Genomic DNA, 25,120 nt, shown 5'->3' with positions numbered 1-25,120 from the left:
ATTCAGTGCTTTTGTATGACAAAAGTAATATGCCATATATTTGTTTTAGTTATTATGGGTATCGACTTTCGTTTGATACTTTTAAAAGTCAAAATTATGAGGCCATAAATGCACTGAGGTTGATTTCTGGCTACTAAGTGTCGACTGCGCGAAGTACAAACTGTTTTATATATTTTACAGTAGCTGAAATAGCAAGAAATAAAGCGGCTGTGATTTATACTTTGTTTTTTTTCCCAAGTACATATTTTGATTTATACAGGATCTACTGATTAAAGAAAAGTTTTGTGATGTAACCCTACAACATAGTCATCATAATGCGAATTAACTAAAAACTAATCGAACTTATTTAATTATGTAAATATTTTGATTGGATATCGACTGCCGATGGCCGAGTAACTTTTTTTAGTAGTGTTTTTTTTCATTGGGGCGCACTGAGGGCAGCTACCCGATCCCGTGCTGCTATGTAGGTAGCTAAAAATTTTAGAAGAAACTTATGGCGATTATATGTACCCATTTAGGTATAATCGGTATTATAATAACAAGGAAACTGGAATATATGCTCATCACGCTTGATCATATCACATATTTATCTTGAAAACACATACGGTATACGGTAGAGTATTATGTATTGCCACACTAGCTCAATGTTGGTTAGTTACAAAACTAGAACCTATATAACATGTACATATAATAAAAAATGAATTATCTCCCTGCAGTTTAATTACATCTTGATTAGAGATAATAGCAAGTACCTGACGTGTCGACGATCTTACGAGATCATAATTACTTATATCATTTCTGTGGCTCATGTTGTGCGCGTGTTATTTGTGTTATTATCGTGTGTTAATAGCAAAACAGATTAGTATATCAAATTAGACAGTAGTAGTAAAATGTGAAAAATATTTGTAAGTATAAATGTCTACCAAAGCCATACCACATTTAAATCTGTAAAGAAATAAGTGGTATGAGAGTCTAAAATGGTACATTTGTCGAGCATAATCTGTATCAAGTAAGTACGTTAGTTTAGTAGTAGTTAGTAAAAGTTGGTAAAGCTTTAAGAATGTATAGATAGAAGCTTGAAATAATGTCAACAACCCAACTTTATTACTCCGTTAACGCTTATTTTTTTTAAATAAAATGAAATGAGCATATCATAAATAGTAGGTTGTGTCAAATGGCAGTATTTTTAGGGTTCCGTAGCCAAATGGCAAAAAACGGAACCCTTATAGATTCGTCATGTCTGTCTGTCTGTCTGTCCGTCTGTCCGTCTGTCTGTCCGTCCGTATGTCACAGCCACTTTTCTCCGAAACTATAAGAACTATACTGTTGAAACTTGGTAAGTAGATGTATTCTGTGAACCGCATTAAGATTTTCACACAAAAATAGAAAACAAACAATACATTTTTGGGGTTCCCCATACTTCGAACTGAAACTCAAAAATTTTTTTTTCATCAAACCCATACGTGTGGGGTATCTATGGATAGGTCTTCAAAAATGATATTGAGGTTTCTAATATCATTTTTTTCTAAACTGGATAGTTTGCGCGAGAGACACTTCCAAAGTGGTAAAATGTGTGTTCCCCCCCCCTGTAACTTCTAAAATAAGAGAATGATAAAACTAAAAAAAATATATGATGTACATTACCATGTAAACTTCCACCGAAAATTGGTTTGAACGAGATCTAGTAAGTAGTTTTTTTTTATACGTCATAAATCGCCTAAATACGGAACCCTTCATGGGCGAGTCCGACTCGCACTTGGCCGCTTTTTATTTTATATTTGTTTACTTAACAAATATATTTCAAATTTCTATCGATTCAAGGTACAAAGAAACTATAGCTGTACAGTTAAGTGTAAATAAATCAGTACAGTCAGCAGAAGTTGATAAGCGGGCGAGGTGTTCAAAATGATCTTGACGAGGCTTTATTGTTAAGAGAATAAGAGCGTGTTCAGGTAATTTTGAACACCTCGCCCGCTTAGCAACTTCTGCTGCTGACTGTACCTAAATGCATCATGAAATGCACTTAGCAACCCTGAGCAGACGGAAGGTATCGCGCATTCGCACGAGTGCAATTGTTTAATGCTAACTATCAAACAAATCACATCACCCTAGTAGGGTACGGCTACAGGCCCATTCTCTCTTCCACATCTGATGCTTATGAGCAGACATAGGAATCCGTGGGGCAAATTTTCTTAACAGGTAGGGACTTCCTATATCGATAAACTCAATTATCGATGCTCGTTCTATATACTAGTGATCGCCCCCAACATTGACTGTGTTTTTGTAACTATTGTTTTGAAGACAAGTATGAAATTCACACATAGCATATCTTAAATAATCGCTAGGTTATATAAAGGTAGGGCGTAATACCTATTGCCTATAAAATAGTTAATCTCAACATATTTTTACAAGCAAATCTTTGAGTGATCACTAGTATATAGAACTAGCATCGATAATTAACTAAGCATTTTGAAGTTGGTATAAAGGTTTACCAAGTGCATTAAGTAGTTATACACACTATTATTAACTTATTTGGAAGCGATCCAGTACATGGCTAGAATCGTTCAACTGTAACCGTATAGGTCAAGCGTGCGCATGAGTAAATAGGTGCCGTGGCACAATCGATTGGACAAAGTCAATCATCTGAGCGGACAGGTCGCGGCGACCGTGAATCTGCCTGTCCCGCGCCTCAGTGGGATCTCGGCGGGCGATCCGTGCGCTTCCTGTTACCATTACATTACACCCAATACTGGCCACGGACAGTGATATAGTGATATATGACTCTGTTGTGAATGTCCCAAAATATTACCGGAAAAACTGACTGGAGCATCAGATTACAATGTAGAACTGCCTACAAGGCGGAGGAAAATGTGAGTCACAAGTGAAGCATAAATCCCATACTACAGCTATTAGTGGCTTGGCTAGTTAATGTTGTGAAAAACATTGTTATTATGTCAATAACGGTTAATTACGGAAATGTTAGTCATTAGGATAAGAAGGCACTAATACGAAATTAAATCAGGGCTCTGTAAAAGTCGTTATCGACTAAAGACTTGAGTCTACTAAGCAAACTTTTTGAGAGTCGAAAACTTGGTAGGTATTTGGGATGATGTGCAAGTTGCAAAAATATTCCTAAAAGTTGGAAATGAACTCCGAACTTTTTGGAAAAAATATTATTTTTCTGTTTTGTATTTTGTTTTCTGATTTAATCTCGATCCTAAATAAAATATGCGAAGTTTCCAAAATTATGCCTTGTAGAAATTTCGCATTTTGGAAACTCCAGCGGCAGTATTTGACTGATCAGTATTTGATTAGGTGCAGTAGGTTTAGTGAATGGATGCGTTTGCGCAGGAAAGAGGGCGGTCGCGAGGAGGAGCCGACCAACGCGGCGGAAGCGGCACCGGGCCTGCGCACCGAACACACCTGCTGCTGCCTCGGCGTGTTGGTAGGCGTCTCGCTCATCGCCGGTAATTTTCTACCTTATCTAACTGTCGACCCACGTTTTTTTTCAAAATTTGATAATTTCAGATGCGTCCCTTTAATTTTGGAAGTTACTTATTTCTTGTGTACGTTGTTTGCTTCAATCACTTGGTGAGGCGTGTATATGTCGCAGGGAAATGATCAAAACAGAGATTTGAACAAATCTCTAAGGGATATGATCAAATCACGCAGGATGTTAAAATGGCGAGTCCATATCATCATTTCCCTAGAAAAATTCAGTCATTTGACCAAATCACTGACTCTGTTTAGTGAAAAGATAAAATCGGGCAATAAACGCGAAACGCTTTTTCATTTCACTAGATTTGTTTAGGAATTTGACAAAATCCCTAACCACGACAGTAAGTTGACGAAACGAACTTAAAAAGTCAACTAGTTTTATCATTTCGCTAAACAGGTTTAGTGAAATGATAAAGTCTCAACTGGAAGATGGTATACTCGTATGGTGATTTGATTAAATCTCTAAACGGTTTAGTGAAATGACGAAAGCAAGTACAGAATACAACAGTTTACTCTCTACAGTTAAGCGATTTGATCAAATCTCTGAATAGATTAAGTGAAATTTTATGAAAATATTGGCTGAAAAAATGAAAGAAACTTCTCTGCACAAATTCAAAGAGTTGCTTATCAAATCAAGTTATTGGACGTCCCTAAGGTAGACAGAGGTCCTTTAGAACCCTCTACGAAGTACAGTCTACGTGAAATTGCAGCTAAGTTATCTGTATTTGGACGTCAGGGGTTCAAGAAGTGTTCCTGTAAAAAGTCCAAACTACAATGCAAAACAAATAGATGTGCCTGTAAAAAATATAATGTCTTGTGTAACTCAAGATGCCACAAATCTACATATGTTTTAACAAATAATTGGCTACTTTCCTACTAGTCAAATCAGCTACTTTTTTAGAACTGTCAAAACGATTTCCTAATATGGAATTTATATGAAAACCTGTATAGTGACGTGACGTCACGGTCAACTCGCATACTTTTTACATTTCAATCTGATTTATTAAATAGAAATTATGTTTAAAATAACAGCTGTCTATGTTTTTCTAATAATTATCTGGTGCTTTATTTCGTGCACGGTGTGAAATAATTAATTTGAAGTACAGGAAAGTACTCAATTAAAATTACGTTTACGTACTTGTAGCTTCGTTTTTCATTACCGTCAAAACTGGCAACTTTACCATCAGAAGGTTACTTTACCATAGTCTATTGTAGTAAGAAAGTATGGTATAATTATAATAATGAAAAAGACAATCCCTCTTAATAATTAATTATTATGTTTCAGTTTCAGTAAACAACCACCTATTTTTGTATTCGATTAAAATAATAAACAAAGTTTAATAAACAACTTTGATACCTACTGTACTATTGACATTTTATTTTACCATTTCACTTAATCTAGTCAGATATTTGATCAAATCGCTTAACTGTAGAGTAAACTGTTGTATTCTGTACTTGCTTTCGTCATTTCACTAAACCGTTCAGAGATTTAATCAAATCGCATATATGTACCATCTTCCAGTTGAGACTTTATCATTTCACTAAACCTGTTTAGCGAAATGATAAAACTAGTTAACTTTTTAAGGTCGTTTCGTCAACCTACTGTCGTGGTTAGGGATTTTATCAAATTCCTAAACAAATCTAGTGAAATGAAAAAGCGTTTCGCGTTTATTGGCCGATTTTGTCTTTTCACCATTGATATAGTATAAAGAACTGGATACCCAATCAGCCGCCAAAAATGGCCCCACAAAAGTGATGTCAAAACAGATCATGCATTACTTTTTCGTTTAGTCTTGTTTGAAACGCTCAAATGTGAAGTTGTCAACAATTACGAAATGTGCCGTTAAAATATGTAAAAATAACAATGATAAAACAAGGAAAAAGGATTGAATGTATTTCTTTCGGTTAGTTCTTTGGATAGTATTACATAATTTATGTAATCTGGTGGTAATTTTATGGTTTTGAATAAATTAATTTGTTAGTACCAAAGAAGGGATGTTAAGGAACAAAAATCTAATGAGTCGATGTGAGGTCAATATTTTTTTATATTTTTATATGGAATTCATAAGAAATAATATTATGTTTAAATTCAAGATTTCCAAGAAAACCTATGCGACGTGCAAAGTGGACTGCTATTTAATTATAGCAAGAGATAGGGGTGATGCAGTTTTAAACAAGGCAAAACGGCACTTGTGTGTTCGGCCCATTTCCCTGTTTCCGACATATACACCACCAATAAGGGCTTATATCGACTAACTGTAAATGCTAAACCTGTCGGAACACAGTGACAACCACAGGAATTTTTTTATAAAGTATAGGTAGACTTTATAAAAAAAATCCAATCAGTATCTAAATGTCCCCGTGCACCCACGCTATGAGTAAATGTAGATCTTAAATACACAGTTATTTAATAAGTAGAATTTATTTCAAGGAAATTAGTATTTAAAGACGTATACTTACGAATTAAAAATTTGATTTGTTTGAATTTGAACCAGGGATCGGATACCGGTATTTTTTGTATGGGAACGGAAACGGTATTTTTTCGTTCTTTGCTAATTACTTCATTTCTAATTGGGCCATCTAATAATACGAAGTCGTTACCTAAAAACACAACTGAGTGCTACATTTCAAGTATAAAATAATTCGAAAAATATGGTTATTTCTATGTTTTTGCAAAAAACCGGTTCCGATCCCTGATTTGAACCACGAATTAATTTTATTTGAGTTTCCGATTAAATTAAATTTGTTTTATTTATTACTTCAATTGGTTTTCCTGTACAGTAATACATATTAAAGTGTACCAAAGTGACTCCATTCGTTCATTATTCTCGTTTGACGTTGTTTGACGTAAATACGTTACGTTTAGTGCCATCGGACTAAATTTTTTAACAGTGTTGGTACTTATGTTTGCAAATTTGACACTTAATGCTTACGACATTAAGCTCTTTTCTGTACGAAACATTTATCTTGACTCAAAATTTACGTAAGCGTTTTTATCATCAATGCAAATGGTGTGAAACGTCATTGGGATCCACATTTCTTGACGTTTTTGTTCTGCTTTGTGTGTCTATTTCTTTTATATTAAGTCAGTGCTTTTCACTAAACAGAGTCAGTGATTTGGTCAAGTGACTGAATTTTTCTAGGGAAATGATGATATTGATTCGCCATTTTAACATCCTGCGTGATTTGATCATATCCCTTAGAGATTTGTTCAAATCTCTGTTTTGATCATTTCCCTGCGACATATATAATAGAATCATTTTTAATAAATAAAGTCCTATTTGACTTAACAGGAAAGATCTATAGAACATTGCATAAAACACTCTTGAAATATACATACTATATTTTTTGGTTGGCCGAATATGCACTAAGAGGCCTAAAAACCTAATTTCATCCGGCAAGAAACAACTAAGTTTAATGCCACGTATGACATAAAAATATTGATTATCTTTCTATTTCTATCCAGCCCTCGTAGCCGTGATCCTAATGAAAGATAACAACGTAGAAGTAACCGTCTTACGACAAGTACATGTGGTGAGTTAACAAACTTTTTTTACACGATTTTTCATACAAACAAACTTATATGTCCATAGGTACAGTTCTTAGTATCTTGGTATTAAGAAAGTAGGAAAAGTAGCATGCACTGTTAGATAATAAGTAATAAAGAAAAAGATAGATAATATCAAGAAATAAATAGTAGAATAAAGACCATATAGCAAATGCAAGAGAATTTATTCTGTTTAGGTTGATAAACTCATGAACAAGTAATTTTAATGGAGGCGATTTCACGTTTTCGTCTCTGAGGCGTGATAAAACGTTACGTTACATGAACAATATAGGAATATACGCAGCCATTGAGTATATTTAATCAACCTTCATTTACATAATTGGATAATTGTACATATGTATATAATCAAACGTTAGTTTATAATCAAACGTAGGTTAGGTTAGATTATAATCTCCCTACCGTCAGTTTATAATGTAACTAGCGAGATTATAATATGACGAGTGTTTACAATTTTACGGTGACATATATAATTGGGTTTTTTGCATAGCGTGAAATAGGGCATGCGCGAATTTATAATAACTTTGTATTGTAACTGGATTCCGAGCTGGATTTTTGTATCATTCTAATTCATACAGAGAAAACAGCTATTCATTTGGCAGATTAAGAGGAAGATTAAAGTATTATAATTGCCTCAAAATTGTAATCGAAAAACATTCGATTATAGGTACATCTAGCATTGGGTGGAGTTAAAGGTCTAAAGAGCTTGGTGAATTTCTACATTTATGAAGCGTCTATCTATAAATTAGTCTTAATAATAATAATGATCCGGGAGAGGTGGTGCTTCCTGCCGTCATACAGTTTTTACTAGTACAGTACTAGTAGGAATCGTTTCCTACTCTTACGAACAACATGTTGTAATGTTAAAATTGTATTTAAAGGAAATAAATAAATTGAAATTGAAATTCAGCAAACAATAATATATTAATCTCTGGTTGAACATTTCTTTGGATTTTGAATAAGGATGGTATTCAGGTACGTGTGTAATGTTTCAGCTAATGTCCCATGGTGAACGAACGCCCAGTGAGCGTGAGTTGGCCATGCTGGGAACTCCGCCGCCGGACCACGTCTTCGCGCCCTACGGCGCCGGTGCTATTACTAATGTAAGTTCTTCTAAGAGTTATACCTGAATACAATAGAGTAGGATATTTCCTAGTCTAATCGGTTACTCTTTAGTATTCATGAAACTTTCGCTAATATGAAAGGAGTTAGGGAGATGCATATATTTCCTTGCTTAAGAGGAAAGCATAGACGCTTGTATAGGTTACAATAATTATGTTGAAAATTAGGCCGACCGTCCGCTTAAGGGCGCGTGTACACGCGCCCTAATTGTCACCATCGTAGTGTTATGTACAAATATGGCGATTTGTAGCAACTTTTTATACCGTAACTATCTCTATAAACAGTTCGATCGCTCGAACATGCACAAAATGATATCAAAGCTACATTCAGGTACCGTGGGATTTTAATTCCATATCTGCACGATACCACTATAGGTCACAGCCAAAACCTATTTCAATTACGACTTCGTGGGAATCACCGGAATAAAGTTTTGACAATAGGTTTTTATGAGCGTAGTTCCTCGATTCAGAAAAATTGGTTATCCGCCGGCCGTAACCAATCGCTGGCGTCATTCAAAACTTGAGGGATTCGCGAGTTATTTGAATGAGGTTTCTGCTGCATTGGTGCTTTATCCCGTGGTGACGCTATGCCATTCAGTCGGGACAAACGACGAGCCGTCCTTGTGGTGACTGCTCTCAGCTCAGTACATTACAAATAATGCAGCTGATATAATGTACCCCCTACAATTCCTTTACGGGATGTCAACAATTGGATCAAGTTTATAATACAACTGCGCTGCACGAGTGCACGTGTTATGGCGTTCAGGGATCTGTTTAGTTTTTATTATGTAGAGAATTAGGAAGTTTTTGACCGAACTTTGGGCAAAAATGCTTTTCTATAATCGGATATTCTTCTCTACAATACGAATCTCCGTTTTTTTCCAAATTACCGGAGTCATAGGGGTTCGCGAAGTCTACATTTCTACAGGTTGCTACAGGCAAAGCCACTAGTTTATTCAAGTTATTTATATTATTATAGGTACAAGTTACTCAATTAAGTATTAAGCGCCGATTGAAAGGAAGACCTCTCTCTCTTCTCTCTATAACGAACGATTGAAAGGAAGGGGAGGAATGCTGGCATAATTTTATGATTGCACCCCGTGTACTGCAATCATAGCCCGCATCTATTTGCAAGTATCGTAACTACCAGGAACGGTAAATGTGAAGAGACAAAACGGGACAAATGAGTTTGTAACGAAGTGTCAACTTCCCGATCCGGGAGGGACCTCGCGAAGGTCGTGAGGCTCCAAACGTGCTATTTACAAAGATTATCTAAATCCATCGCCAGCGTAGAACCTGCGATTACGCATAGTTCTAAAGAACCTAGGGATCAGGATATACTAGAGGCAAGCGCACAGCCGAGACAAAATGTTTTGTGAATGATAGAACAGGAACGTATACGCATAGAAGACGTAGATTACAGCCGACACTAATAATGATATATGACTTGTGGCTCCACGTGACAATATGTTAAAAAGTGTACGCATATACGAAATGATTTCAAGGTTTCGCGCACGATGATATATGTTTTATTTCCGCTTCTTTGGATGACCATTAGCTACTAGCCTTTACAGGTTCAGTTCCTGGTTCAGTATTTTTAAACATACCATCTTAGGGGCTTTTTCTTATCTAGTGCTAGTTGTTCGTGTTTAGGTTCATGTCTTAGAACTTATATTGTGCCTAATTAAGCTTTGCATTTCTAGGAGGGCAAGATGTTGACTTACGAGATGGGCGCATTACTTAGAAAAAGATATAATGACTTCATGGGACCTTATTATGAGCAAGGTAATTTTATAAGCTTATATTTATTGAATTTTAGCGCCTATTCCTGATCTTCATACACATGTAAGTTGGTTCTCGTGACGATGCTATAGTTGTTATGCTATACACATACAGCTGGTCTTATGACGCAAACGGAACGAATTCTGTAATAAAACATTGTTATGCTTTCATGCCAACAGATTTTGGACACGTTAGAATCGTTGCGATATTTAAAATAAAATAGTTTAAAGTATAACTTCTATTACAGAAAACAGCATCGTGATAGCGTCGAACACGGATCTAAGCAAGATGACAGCTCTCCTGATATCGGCGGGGCTGTGGCCGCCACCGCAGGAGCAAGTATGGAACGACACGCTCAGCTGGCAGCCGGTGCCGTACAACTATCCACCGAGAGATAAGGATTTTGTAAGTTGAAGCTAATATTGCCGTTAGACGCGAAACCTGAAGACGTCGGGTCGAGTCCGGCTTCGGCTACTGGAAGACTTTTTTTTAAGTATATCTATTTCAGTTTTTAATCAGTTTTCTGTAATCATATAAAACGCATCACGTGCTCCATTCCGATTCTGCTTGCTGTCAGTTGTATAGTACCTTCGTAATCATAAACCAGATCGCGTATAGCCCGTTTACTATTCATCTACTTAAATCCATTTTTTATTATGCATACATACTTATATGCAATACAATATTACAGAATAGATAGTAGCATCTACATTCCTCGCCTGTTAATCCTTACAAAGAAATTTTTCCTGTTTTTTACCAACCTACATCAAAACCATTAGCCTACGATACATATACACACGCACTACTCACACTACTAAATATTACACGCACATCTCGCACGCAAATAAATGACATCGTAGTTTTCCAACTGTATACTTAATAATTTTGTAGTATTTAGGATATATAGCCTGGCAAAAGGATCAGTCTGAAAATCAACGCTGGGCATCACCAGCTGACCTAGCATATGTTGAGACTGGTATCCTTTTACCAAACACTAAAAATGTACCATACTTTTAGTTTTAAGTTACCATACTGTTCTGTTCCTTCCAATACTGTACTGTTTTTGTGTTCTGGTAATAAACGTATTTTTATTTATTTTATTTATTTAATATGAATTACTTCTACCAGTCAGGTTAGTTATAACAGTTCTTACTTTATTTCACAGCTTCTCTATGAAGAAAACTGTCCGAGATACAATCAAGAAAAGGAGAGAATTTTAGACGCCTACATAAAAGAGGGCTTATTGCTGCCTTACAAAGATCTCTTCAACAAGATCGCTCAGATGACGAGCATCAACTACAGCACGCCGCAAGACGCTTACTATTTAAACAATTTGTTCCTAATACAGGTAAATAATTCAGAATGACTACGTTTTAATGCCATGTCAAATGAAATTAATTCGTCTACTCTACAACAATGCGAAATGTGATTATTTTAACACCTACACGAAAACTGGCGTGAATAAGTAAACCGATAAGTGCTAGTGTTAATAGTGGCTTATTATAATATAGCAGAAAGTCACATGGTACATTGGTACAATACATGTTTTTCGTTAAAAAATTCAATTCAGACGTTCCCTTATCACTTTGTCGATTGTCAAGAATCCATTGGAATATTTATGCAGGCAGATATAATGGTTTGCCTAAGAATGCCGCAATAGATAATATAAATAACAAGAAAATACGTAACTGAAACGGACGCTTTTCGTGTTTTCAGGACGATATCAAAGTAGCGAACCCGAAATGGGCAAAACATGTGAAAAGAAAATTGATCGCGGCTGCGCACGTGGAGTACCAGATGATGTTTCACGACAATTTGTTGAAGAAGCTAAGTGGTGGTAAGTTAAAACAAACATAACAAGTTAATGGAACATTAGTCTAATTATAGTAGTAGAATAAGAAATAGGTATAGTATAGATATAGCCAGGAGAGTTGAGGTGAATGATAGTGTAAGATAATATTGCTAGTACTAATCGCAAAAACAGTAGGTATTTAATAAATGAGTGAATGTGGCATAAGTGCACGATATAAAGATATATAGAGTGAAAATTTAAAAAATACTTGAAGAAACTTTTTGGTCCATCTTGCAGTTGGCAGTTCAACTTGCTATCGGTACAAAAAAAAACCCTTGTTTCAATATGTATCTCACTGGCATTACAAGAATTTGTTGTTGTGTGCGTAACTTCAACTCTAGTGGCGATAGTCATACACGTGTAATATAATTATTCATTATACAAGTATGTACCTATTTACACTTTTACAACATAACTATGATAAAACATGCATAAATAGAATGTTTTTTGTCGTTTCATATGATATAGAAATCGATTATTTATGTATTTATTATCTTTGGATTCAAAAACATACTAAATGATGATCAGTGTTCCACGCTTTGTTTCTCCTATTTAAAGTAATTTAATCTCTCGGAATCCTAAAAAACTCACGAACTTACGTTATGCAAAAACGTCTCTATTATTTAGGGCCGGTTGCACCAAACTGTTTGTCATCGTTAAAGAGTTCGCTAAATATTATTGAATTTTTTTTTTGTTTCATAGTAAACCGCCGGGGACGCGCCGGCTGGCGTTGATCAGTCTGTCAAATGCGGATGGTGCAACTGGCCCTTAATGTATTATTTATCATACTTTCAGGGGCTCTCCTCCAACAAATAATAAAGGAGGCGTCTAACTCGAGTTGGCGTGTGATAGTGCGAACAGGCACCCCCGTAAACGTGGCCGCTTTGCTGGCCGCCTGCGTAGCAGCGCCTCCCCGCATGCCCGACCCAGGCGCGGCGCTGCTTTTCGAATTACACGAAAAGCTGCCGAAACCGAACGAAAAAAGTACTTTGACGTACGAGCAGCAGTTTGGTTTTAAGGTTACATTTCTTATATATTTAAAGAATCTGTGCGCAGTCATATAATGTATTGGTCGAGCGTACACACACGATGTACATTTATACATACACCGGTCAGTAACTGCTCTCTTGGTTGGATACTTAATAATACGTATGTCAGACCCGATTATGCCGCTTTTCATATTACAATAAGTTACCACAAGCATAGTGACAAGATTCAAAAAAATATTCCGCAAGTAAGCCTTAGGGGCCTTTCACCTCTAGACCTTTTGTCGTATGAGCGTCAAGGTTTGTTCCTGATTATATATATTAATAACATTACTCGTTGTTGGATATTGTAAAAGGAGAGTGTACCGAAATGTGTGTCAATCATTATCTCTAACGACGTTCTTTTCCTAGTTGTTCAAATTCGAAGACGGGTTTTTTAAAACTCGAAATTTTATCAATGTTCATTAATTCACTGATAATGATAATCATTAAACAGGCTCAGATCGCAAAGAATTCGATGGCAAGAATTTGGGTCTTTATAATTTTATTTATAAAATTACGATTGCCCTTGGTCGGTTCGGTCATTCCGCGCAAAGGACTCTCTGGGGCTCAATCTTTCTAGATGTCAAATTGATTCAAAATCAGTTCAAAAGTTCAGTTGTGAGGTTACAGATAGACCGAGTTAGGTACAGTCAGCAGCAATAGTTGCTAAGCGGGTGAGGTGTTCAAAATGATCTTGACGCGACTTTATTGTTAAAAGAATAAGAGCGCGTCAAGGTTATTTTGAACATCTCGCCTGCTTAGCAACTTCTGCTGCTGACTGTACATGTATAATAATAAGATGGTTTATCTCACAGAACAAGTAGAATGGCGATGCGAGCAGGGTACGTGTCGCCGCGGGGTTTTGAGCAAACGCTCGCATGCTACTCGCCTGCGCTGACCGAAAATGAAGTATACTGGGTCAACCAAATCTTGTCAGTAAATAGGAACAAAAAAACTATACTCATCCTTTTCTTTTGAGTGCTAGTACTAGTGTAAGACAAAGATAGTATGATTTTCTCTGTCTATGTTTGAAATCAAACAGACCTTTGACAGACTATAAACATGCCTTTTTGTGCCACAATAACGTTCAGATTAACAAGCCAGACGTCAAATCTGTTTAAAGGAGGCGTATCCATTCACCACGCACACAAGGCGCTAGCTAGTTTTTACTACCGTTGCGCGAGTGTTAGTAAATGTGGTGAGGAACGAGCGGCGACACCGGTTCCGATACTATCTGTGCGCGATAGCCATTCTAATCTCTTTAATATGTTTTGTGGTTTATCTTTATCATATTTTGTTTGGCAGATTTACTATTGGGACGACGATTCGGCCGAGCCACGCCTGATGGAGGTCCCTGGCTGCAACGCTTTCTGCCCCCTAGAGACATTCAAAGAACTCACCTCACTAATGGTGCCGGTCGACTTTAGCAAGGAATGCGAACTTGTTACCACTTGATATATGTAGTGAAATAGTGTAGTGTTAGTGTGACGAAGTGCATAAGGCTGTGGTTTGAAATTAGTATTGGGTTTTACGGCTCAGGTAATAAAGCACATTATTGTATTGAGTTTTTGTTTAGTTCAATTAAACGTACAGACAACCGCAGAAGTAGCAGCGCGAATACAGTGTTAACAATAACTTCTAAAAGACATTTTTATCAAGACCTTGGCCCGCTTAGTTATTTCTGCTGCTGACTGTCACTTAACTAATTTTCATTGAAATAAGCTAAAAAAAAAACCACGTGTTGCACTCCGGGAGTGCCGACAGAAGTGAAAACTCAATGACCAGTCCAAAATGTCTGCAGCACTATGTATAATTGACCCATCCTCCTTTCTATTGAAAAACTTTAGTTCCGAAATTGCTGGCCAGTGAGCTTGTTTAAAATTCGAAATTCAAATTTGTAGCGTTAATTGTTTAAAATTCGAATAGAAATTGTAAAGTTACTTTGCAGACCTCGCATCTAAATATATTTGGTCATGATATTTTGAGTTTTATTCCCCAGTACTAGAGTTCAAAGATACAAAGTTAGAATGTAACTGTGAGATCCTCGTATTTCAGCCCTACAAGATTAGAACCTTTTTCATGTAATGTCATTGAGTTTTTCTTTATTGATTTAAATGCCATCTAAATGAGTGGCCATCTAAACCTTACGGTCACGTGATCGCCTTACGCTGTCTCGAGTTTATCATTTTTTCCCCACCTCAAAAAGCCAGCGCCGCTAAAGAAGTTTTCACTTCAAAAATCACCAAATACGGGAAAAAGAAAACCTTCACACCACTTCTCTTCCTGGTATATACCAGGATTAGGAATTATTAACTTGTGGGACTTACCTTCGTCAATTTTGAGCCCGGTCTCGTCTTTGGGGATATTCATGGAGATCTCGGTGAAGGCGTCAGCGCCCCACGCGAGGTTACCACGCAGCTTTAGATATTCGGCTATCAGTGCTGCGATGTGAAGTTGACAGCACATAGCCTAAAAAGATTATGTTAGGTCAGACGCATAATGGGCGTTTTTTTTTTGTTGTCCACTACACTTTTTTTTTCAAATTTGGGATTTTTTTATGTTATTTCTACTCAGAATCACGAGCTCTTTCTATCCTAATAGGAGAAAAAAAGTGTCCCAAAATTTCCATACATTTTTCGATCTTTCCATTCCGCGACCGCCATACAAAGTCTATGAAAAATGGTGACGTAATGGAAATAAAAACCTTAGGACACTTTTTTTCTCCTATTAAGATAGAAAGAGCTCGTGATTCTGAGTAGAAATAACATAAAAAATCCCAAAATTGAAAAAAAAAGTGTAGGGGACAACAAAAAAAAAACGCCCTAATATGTCGTTTGGATTACTTTTCTTCTTCTAAACTATGAAAAATTAAACATACCACATTCAAAAAGTACTTTACAATTAGTGACAAATGTTGACACTTTTAGTAAAAAAAAATTAGGTATTCGCTACAAAAAATTATGCTACTTACATATTAAATTACGAAGCACTACTTTGTCATTACTTATTGTGCTTTGAATGGTATTTCCAGGCCCCTAAAATGACAGGCGTTGCGTCCATGCACGCACGCGACAACGCAAGTCATGCTAGCGGGTCAGGTAATATAAATATATTTGATAACTTTTCTTTACTTTGATCATAGAGAAAAAATACATAGATTGCTCACTCCATACATCAGTTTTAGTACCAAAAAGACTATTAGCATCTAGCATCGAGTAGCGGAACTATCAGTACTGCTACATCTATTGTCAAGTAGCAGTACTGATAGTTCCGCTACTCTATGCTAGATGTCTACATCTACACTGAAATTAATAGTGTAACTCAGCGGCCGGCAACCCGCGGCCCGTGAACCTGTCACTTGCGGCCCGCGAGCCTCCCTGGCTATTTTGTATGTAATATTGACAAACGACAATGTCTGATAAAGTCATAAATATTAACAAAGTGCGGCCCGCGTCAATTTCATTAACTACTATGTGGCCCTTGGCTGCTAAAAGGTTGCCGACCGCTGGCTAACTGATGTATGGAGCGAGCACTCTTGTCTACTATATTTCTCTATGCATTGATCGTATACTTACTTCGTCATGGTCGCCCTGCCTCGCGTTGTGCTCGGCCAGTGTGGCCAGCCATGCGTGCCGCAGGCGCGGCGTCGCGCGGCATGATGCGGCAAGCGCGTGTTGTAGCTCCGCTAAATGCACACTGCCCGCTCCTACAAATAAATCATTGTTAGAGCCCCAAACTATGGGTCGCGACCCATTGGTGGGTTGCGTGCGAATATTGAGTGGGTACTGATACCACTACGGCAGCGGTCGGCAACCTGCGGCATTCACGAATCTGTCACATGCGGCCCGCGAGCCTCCCTGGCTATTTTTGTATGTAATATTGACAAACGACAATGTCTGATAAAGTCATGAATATTAACAGTCCGTACTGCCCGCGTCAACTTCGTTAACTACTATGTGGCCCTTGGCTGCTAAAAGGTTGCCGACCGCTGCACTAGGGCGTCTGAGCGTTACTAATATTTTATGCCCAATTTCTGGAAGTTGACACAAATGTAGGCATCAAAGAAAGTACACTGGAGCAGGTACAGAAGGCCTATATAATCAAAGTACTGCCCGCGTCAACTTCGTTAACTACTATGTGGCCCTTGGCTGCTAAAAGGTTGCCGACCGCTGCACTAGGGCGTCTGAGCGTTACTAATAATATTTTATGCCCAATTTCTGGAAGTTGACACAAATGTAGGCATCAAAGAAAGTACACAGGAGCAGGTACAGAAGGCCTATATAATCAAATTACCCGCCGCGCCTCCACTGCCGCCGACGCCAGCGAGTCTGGCCCGCGCCCCGACCACGGTGCGCACGCGGCGCATCAACTCCGCCACCTCCGTTGACAACCCTGTGAAACCAACATTATATATTCTATAGTCTAACGATCAATATCATACATATCGTCGGGGATAGTGCAATACCGCGTAACTAACAAAGTCGAAAGAGTTCGAAATTCAAACACCGTACAAGGAAGTTGGACCTTACTGCATTTGTTAGTTACGCGGTATTGCACTATCCCTGACGATATAGTACATTTTGCGACGTGAATTTATAGGCCACAGTGAGCAACTTTTACAATGGGACCAACCACCAAATAGCGAGACAAAAGATGTTTGATACATTTTTGCTGAACAGATGTCGATGTTTTCTAGGGGAAAGTCAAATATTTGTCAGTATTTTGTGATTATTATCGTAAGAAAAAATACGCAGCCCTCGACCAAAAACACCTCGTATTGCCAAGGTATTAAAACATTGGCGAATATTATTAAATTTACCAATGTTTTATTGCTGTGGCATAAAAATATTTAATCACCAGAGACATGCTTTAACCCATTGAATCAAATATTTTAAAACAGTTTAATAAACAATCCAGACCATGACTATAATGCAGAGCATAGTTTAAACATACCTGTCCCCTTCATCGCCTTGTCGCCGGTGGCGAAACAATTTATCACAGACAAGGACTCTTGAAAACGTTTGCAGTTGAGAGCCGTCGATGTGTCGAGTAGCTTAGAGACTGCTATGATGACCTACGAAATAAACAATTAAAATTATTTTGAGAAGCTTATATAAGTTATATTATATACATATGTACTTATAAATATATCTAGGCTCACTAGACATCCAAACAAAAAAAGCGTGTTATTGATAAATACAAATTTGTGTTATTTATAACCGAGAAACCGAATAGAATTTCTAAGAGAATCTTAACGTGTTTGTAACTCTATGAAAAGATGGCAACTGAACAATGATCTCGAAGAATTTCGGTAGCACAGTAAAATAAGAGAACTGCTAAAGTACCGTTAGCGCTTGGCACTGTCCAATGCACTGATCGATTTACCGCGTTTTGGTGAGGTCATTGGTCCACAATCACAGTTGACGAGGAAAACCGAAACTATAAACAGATAGATCTTAATTATTGCGAAAACTAGTTAGGTGGTAGTAAGGTATTAATTGCTTTCGTAAATTATGTAATTCATGTGCTTATAGATACGTCCTGTATATTTTTAGTTAAGTTAAACAATTTATATTCTACATATTTATGAATTTGCCATTGTGTGTATTTATATCAATGGCTTAAATTTTAATAAAAAGACGATATTTGTAAGAGAAAAAAATATGCTGATTAATAATGTAGGTCATATGTCATGTAATTTTAGTTATGGACTCGGCCATTCTAGGAATGAATGCAGTTTTATAGTAAAAGTGCCTTTAATCGCACTGTTTTTGTAAAAAAACCTGTGATTTTCTTGCGATAACAGAATTAAGTGAGGCTCAATAAAGTAAGCCAAAAATAGTTATTGGTAAAAAACGCTAAAATGACAAGTTTTGTGGTAATCAAGATATACTATTTTATTCTGACTTCGTCGTAACGAGCACATCTGCCACAAGCCGTATCCAAGTCTCGCACAACCTCACTACAGTACTGACACAATGATTTATAACTCAAGATAGGTTATAGGCGTTCCAAAATTGAAGCGCTTATCTTGTGACAAATTGGACAAGTTTCCTTTAGACGCGGCTGGACAAACGAGAAATGGGCACGTGCTAACGAGCTCCCGCACACCGAAAGAGAAAGAGACGACCTTATGTTTAACAACGAGTGTGACAAAGATGGATGTAATGAGAAAACTAATCAAAAATAACAGATTCCTTCGTAGGCACAGAAATAAATATGGAAGTATTTTTTGTGCTCCTCAAGTATGAGTATAACCTATCTATGGTTATATAATATCATTGTACTGACAACGCCTGCGCATAGAGTGTACGCGGGTGAGGCTGCCGCCTCCGCCATGCTGGTAGTTGGCACGCATGAGCAGGTACAGCGCGCGCCTCACATAGGGCCAGTTGCACCAACCACATTTGACAGACTGATCAACGTCAGCCGGCGCGCCCCGGCGCTTTATTATGAAACTTTCCATACATAAAAATTTAGCGAACTCTTTAACGATACGAACAGTTTGGTGCAACCGACCCTTAATCTCGCTACGGCACTCACAGCCTCCAATCATACCAAGCTAGCTAATACATGCTATCATTTACAATCAACCACCTTGTATAGAATAGAATTTCTTTTTTTGACAGAATACGTATGGTACAAGATGAGAACAGAAAAGGTTGTACGTGTAAGTATCAATATTCAGTCGAAGACACGACATTGCAATGTACTCATACTTGTAAGTGTACGCGGGTGAGGCTGCCGCCGCCGCCGTGCTGATAGTTGGCACGCATGAGCAGGTATAGCGCGGCAGCTGAATCGCGACGTAGCCACGCCGCACGCACCTCGCACAAACTCACTAAAGTACTGACAACGCCTGCACATAGAGTGTACCTGCAAGTGTACGCGGGTGAGGCTGCCGCCGCCGCCATGCTGGTAATTGGCACGCATGAGCAGGTACAGCGCGGCAGCTGCCTCGCGACGCAGCCACGCCGCACGCGCCTCGCACAACCTCACTACGGTACTGACAACGCCTGCACATAGGGTGTACCTGCAAGTGTACGCGGGTGAGGCTGCCGCCGCCGCCATGCTGGTAATTGGCACGCATGAGCAGGTACAGCGCGGCAGCTGCCTCGCGACGCAACCACGCCGCACGCGCCTCGCACAACCTCACTACGGCGCTTACAACGCCCGCGCATAATGTGCTGCCACCTGGTAATACAAATCATTTGAATGTAACTGCTATCATGTTGATAAGAACTTAAGAACACGAGGAGTACAACTGCTGAGGGGCGAATCTGCCGAGTTCTAGGTAACCGTTGCAGAAATTGAAATACATAAAAGGCGCGTTTTACGAGACCAGGGGCCCCTGAGGTATACGCATAATTGCTGTACAAGTCTAATCTTTCTATATGAATATATTACCGTCAAACAATGTCTCCGAAAACTGTTTGATACAAGGTCTCAAGACAGCAAACAAGTGCTTATAAAGCGATTCTTTCTGAGAGAACTTCAGTAGCCTCAAGTTCTTCTAGATAGGCACGTGCGGCCTGTTGTTACATTATGGTGATACTGACTTTGGTGGCTTATTCTAAAAATGTGTTGATACTATGAAAAATTTACAAATAATTTCTTACCTTCAAACAACGTCTCCGAGAACTGATTGATATAAGCCCTCAAGGCAGCAAACAGGTGCTTATAAAGCGTTTCGCTCTGAGGGAACTGCAGTAGCCTGACATAAGGGCGGGCCGCGGCGCCCTCGGCCGCGCCCAGGTTCTTGGTGAAGAGGCAGGTGCGGTCGATTATGGTGAGGCCGACCTCGGTGGCGAGGCAACCGGAGGTAACTACGGCGTGCTCGGCTATGGTTTCTAGCTCTATTGGGGAAAAATACAACTTATTAATCCAGGGAAATCTAGTAATAAATCAAGTAAAGTATGTAATAGATGACTTTAATTAAATTCAAGGGTCATCGAAATTGATATCGACAAGCATTGATATCGAACTAATTTGACATTGGCTTCGTATTTGCTTCGAATTTGACAACTAGGTATAGGTATAGGTATTCGCGGGCTTGGTTTTCGCAACTCGACGTCATATTATTGCGCCTATTTTGCGTGATGGGTTGGCGGCACTATTCCTGCCAACCCAGCTCTAACAAGAAGCCTAGCAGACCCTTGACGTTGCCGACGACTTCTGGGAGCGACCCCGGTGAGCCGAGGTGTTGTGCCCGGTATTCTGCCAAACATTTGACAACTAATGTGGGAGGCACTCTGCAAAACGTATAGCGAATTTATGGCCTGGGTTAACCGGTTGAACCTGAAGTTACCATGGTCACCAGTACAAATTGACACTAGGATAACGGTTTAACCCCGGGTTAGAGGAATAGTGCAAGTGGTGCTAAGAAGATTAAACTAAAAACAGTAATTCTTACCGGTGGTAACCGTCGCAGTAGCGAGATTTTCCCTATTCACGGTATTATTTTTCTCGACGATAATAGGCGGTTCCTTCGAGAAGTCAGGCGGGCTCATCCTAGCCGGCAACGTTCTAGCTTTGAGTGGCTTCGGCTTGCCATTGCACTCGGGCGTGGTCGCCTTTAGTTCGGACAGGATGCGCTTGCGACCGATGTACTGGAATTGTTCTGCGCATATTCTACAAACAAAAGGGGTTTGTCAGAGTGATATTGCAGGAAGAAAAAACATATCAAGGTGTTGTGAATTAGTAAGAATATTAAAATGTAGGTTTTTTTTACAAGCTTTTATTTACTTTCACCTGTCCCGTTGTCTGTCAGTCTGTAATCCAATCTTGCAAGTTAAATTTGATACTTCCTACTTCCCGGTTTCCGATTGAGCTGAAATTTTGCATACACATGTAAGTCGGGTGACAATGCAATATTATGGTACCATCGAGCTGATATGATGATGAAGACAGGAGGTGGCCATAAGAACTCTGTGATGAAACAACGCAACCTAATTGTGTTAGGGTTTTTAGGGTTCCGTAGCCAAATGGCAAAAAACGGAACCCTTATAGATTCGTCATGTCTGTCTGTCTGTCTGTCTGTCCGTCTGTCCGTCTGTCTGTCCGTCCGTATGTCACAGCCACTTTTCTCCGAAACTATAAGAACTATACTGTTGAAACTTGGTAAGTAGATGTATTCTGTGAACCGCATTAAGATTTTCACACAAAAATAGAAAAAAAACAATAATTTTTTGGGGTCCCCCATACTTCGAACTGAAACTCAAAAATTTTTTTTTCATCAAACCCATACGTGTGGGGTATCTATGGATAGGTCTTCAAAAATGATATTGAGGTTTCTAATATCATTTTTTTCTAAACTGAATAGTTTGCGCGAGAGACACTTCCAAAGTGGTAAAATGTGTGTCCCCCCCCCTGTATTAACTTCTAAAATAAGCGAATGATAAAACTAAAAAAAATATATGATGTACATTACCATGTAAACTTCCACCGAAAATTGGTTTGAACGAGATCTAGTAAGTAGTTTTTTTTTAATACGTCATAAATCGCCTAAATACGGAACCCTTCATGGGCGAGTCCGACTCGCACTTGGCCGCTTTTTTAGAATTGTCTCTATGAGTATTAGTTGTCTCTCGTAAGAAAATTCAATTTAAACGATTAGTCAATTCAAGTGTTGTTATCTCTTATTCCATTTACTTTGAGTTAGTGCAGCACCTTTTTGTCATGAAGAAGCTTTTTAAAGTTAGAAAATGCGATAGTTATACCCTTTAGTTTTCTTATGCTTTTGTAATTTTGTCGTCTAGAACGGGTAGGAGACAGGCATCAATTAGGCAATTTTGCGCCCGCAGCACTCGATTGGGGATAACTATCCCCAATCGAGTACTGCGGGCGCAAAATTGCTGTAATTAACTGTACTTTGTGCACCTACTGGGTCCAATTAGGTTAATCATACTTTATATATAATAGAACTAAGGTAAACAATCTTGACGTGTCTTTTTATTGAAGAACACGTTTTAAAAATAAATAACGGCAAATATGTAACAATTATGAATCTAATACGATCATTTATATTCTTCTGTTTTCATAAGTAATAGTTACTGATGCATGTCAAAATCGCTTACCTTCTTTCTAATGCAAAAAAAACGAACTATAACTATAAAACAAATAAGTGATACACAAAACTTACTCTAAAACATTGAAAAACGCTTGCTGTTGCGCCGTAGTATGCGTCTTCCACCATTCCACGAGTCTCTCCTCGTCTAGGTACTTCAACACAAACAGGAAACACAAAAGCACATCTCGCACCTCCTCCGCGGACATCACACCAAATCTGGACACACACCGGACGAATACACACTTTAGTACGGGGACGTAAGGTTTCATTCAGCTTAATGCAGGTACCATAGGTATCGCAATAGGTCACGTATATATGTATAGAAAATAAAATCGTGACACGGCCAGCTCCATGTAACATTTAAGGGCTTTCTTTCCGTGTGTTCCATAACTCTTCTTAAATTGCGAGATGTACGTATAACACAATTCACTTTACTGACTAATGCAGCCATATTCTCGTTGCATTAAGGCTTGCAAATGGTCAGTTCCTGTATTCTTGATGTTAAGTGGGGCCACCCACACAGGATAAGGTTGCGGGGAAACGTAGTAGAAAAAATCTAAAATATTTTTCTTATAGAAATACAATGTATGATGTTATTTGGGTAGTTGTAATTATTATACATTTGTACAAGTAAGATAAGTTTCACCGCAACCGTAAATATAGATGTGTACTGTGCCAAACATCTAGTCATCCCTGATGTTAGAGTCTGATGTGTATTAATTATAGTGGTTACCTATTGACTTGATCCCCGATATCGCTCAAGTCCAACCGGCCGGCGTTCCTGGGGAGCGAGTCTCCGCCCGACATGGTCGACACGGACTCTAGAGAGCTTTGTGACGCATTGTTTGCGTGATCTACAACACACAAGTGCAGACTAGATAGCTTATAAAGTGGTGTAAAATGCACTTGAAGTTTAACCCTAGCTTTCCATGATTTCAGTGTATGTCATGACAACTTTAGGGAACTTCGGCGTTCAAAAGGTTAAGGGCCACGAAGTAGCAGCGGCGAACGATATATAAGAATTCCTCCGAGTGAGACAGCACCATCCCCTTGTTCATATTCACATCTCACTCTCGCTCGCTGCTGCAACCGTCGCGCAAAAAATTGACTAGTCCGTAAAGGATACATGTGTATATGTAAATATTTACTGAAAAATGTGACACTGACAGTGTGCGTTAGAAACAGGGAGACATTTCCAAAACCATTTTACATAAACATTTGAAGACAAACAAGTGTAGCAAGCAACAAGGAAGTAGGAAACATACTTACCTTTGCCGCAACTGTTAATTTGCACGACCGGCGGATCTTTGAAATGTGCAGAATTCCTTAATGGCGTGTGGTCAAAGTGTAGTGTGAGTCGGTTTCTTCGCGGCGTGCTGTTTGCTGAAGCCACGTCTTTGGTCGAGTTGTTGATGATTGGGTTGACGGTCGCGTCGCCATCGACTTTGTCATGGCCATTTTCTAATACTGGACTGGCTAGTGTTTTGGTTACTAGGCGGTGCGCGTTGTCTATAATGGAGAAAGTACGGATGAAGCAAATAAAATTAAACAGGTAAAATAGGAACATGATTCTGATTTAAACTTTCACGATTTTTACACATTATTAAATTATACAACGGGACTTAATCGCGTATCTAAGTTTTAAGATTTACCTCCGACGTTTCGAGGACGGCGTTGTCCCCGTGGTCTCGGAGAAGACTGGCTTAAGTTGACATCAGCATCGTCTAACCGCGCGAGTTTTTCGAACTACCCGCACTTGGTCTTGTTTATCCGCTTGAACGTTTTGCGCACTAGGGATGTCACTCTGTCGACACACAACACTAACGATATTCGATTTATCGACTGTCGATATTCGTTTACGCTTACATTTACTAATGACTGGATTCCATGTGGATGAGATCTTGAAACCCTCGTCCCGATTGAAATTACTATGTTTTTTGATTTCAATGGCTTCCCGTACTTTCCTGCTGTAGAAATGACGATCCGTGGACAGGATTTTAGGGTTATGCAGCTCAATCCAGTGGTTTGGTCCTGACTCCAGTAAATGCTCAGCCACGGCAGACTTGTTCACCTGACGATTTTTGACAGCTGCAATATGTTCCTTAACTCTTTCTGCTATTAACAAAGCGCACAATAGTCAGGACCAAACCACTGGATTGAGCTGCATAACCCTAAAATCCTGTCCACGGATCGTCATTTCTACAG

The 25,120-nt window shown here is 38.6% G+C and overlaps 2 protein-coding genes across 3 annotated transcripts in view; one reads left to right on the top strand and one right to left on the bottom strand.

Annotated features, from left to right (window-relative positions):
• Window positions 1-25,120, bottom strand: part of LOC134648380 (dedicator of cytokinesis protein 9) — a 58,673-nt gene that overhangs the window by 13,776 nt on the left and 19,777 nt on the right. Inside the window, exons 20-30 of the mRNA XM_063502909.1 lie at window positions 24,185-24,424; window positions 23,649-23,769; window positions 22,988-23,131; window positions 21,260-21,477; window positions 20,466-20,702; window positions 19,711-20,040; window positions 19,566-19,645; window positions 17,800-17,920; window positions 17,140-17,238; window positions 16,422-16,552; window positions 15,174-15,315 (exon numbers count right to left, since the gene is read on the bottom strand). Coding sequence (XP_063358979.1) covers window positions 15,174-15,315; window positions 16,422-16,552; window positions 17,140-17,238; window positions 17,800-17,920; window positions 19,566-19,645; window positions 19,711-20,040; window positions 20,466-20,702; window positions 21,260-21,477; window positions 22,988-23,131; window positions 23,649-23,769; window positions 24,185-24,424 — 1,863 coding nt within the window. The remainder of the gene's footprint in view (window positions 1-15,173; window positions 15,316-16,421; window positions 16,553-17,139; window positions 17,239-17,799; window positions 17,921-19,565; window positions 19,646-19,710; window positions 20,041-20,465; window positions 20,703-21,259; window positions 21,478-22,987; window positions 23,132-23,648; window positions 23,770-24,184; window positions 24,425-25,120) is intronic.
• LOC134648343 (venom acid phosphatase Acph-1-like) lies at window positions 953-14,411 on the top strand. Of its 2 annotated transcripts, none has more exons than XM_063502855.1 (10): window positions 953-1,009; window positions 3,352-3,467; window positions 6,965-7,032; window positions 8,059-8,166; window positions 9,888-9,969; window positions 10,214-10,371; window positions 11,132-11,314; window positions 11,683-11,803; window positions 12,614-12,837; window positions 14,152-14,411. In XM_063502855.1, exons 1-10 carry the CDS (start codon window positions 978-980, stop codon window positions 14,299-14,301), a joined length of 1,242 nt encoding a protein of 413 aa, XP_063358925.1. In that variant the 5' UTR covers window positions 953-977; the 3' UTR covers window positions 14,302-14,411. The 2 variants fall into 2 exon arrangements, with proteins under 2 accessions (XP_063358925.1, XP_063358926.1); XM_063502856.1 differs by lacking the exon at window positions 953-1,009 and adding an exon at window positions 2,628-2,870.

The sequence above is a fragment of the Cydia amplana genome, chromosome 5 (genome assembly GCF_948474715.1).
Source record: "Cydia amplana chromosome 5, ilCydAmpl1.1, whole genome shotgun sequence".
In the NCBI taxonomy this organism is placed as follows: domain Eukaryota; kingdom Metazoa; phylum Arthropoda; class Insecta; order Lepidoptera; family Tortricidae; genus Cydia; species Cydia amplana.
This window is presented reverse-complemented; position numbering and strand designations above follow the sequence as displayed.

Bases quoted from the DNA above. Each gene is read 5' to 3' on its own strand.
- LOC134648343 (XM_063502855.1), top strand. From the start codon at position 978: ATGGTACATTTGTCGAGCATAATCTGTATCAA. The intron at 1,010-3,351 runs GTAAGTACGTTA...GCGTTTGCGCAG, and splicing joins TCGAGCATAATCTGTATCAA to GAAAGAGGGCGGTCGCGAGG. The intron at 11,315-11,682 runs GTAAATAATTCA...TCGTGTTTTCAG, and splicing joins ACAATTTGTTCCTAATACAG to GACGATATCAAAGTAGCGAA.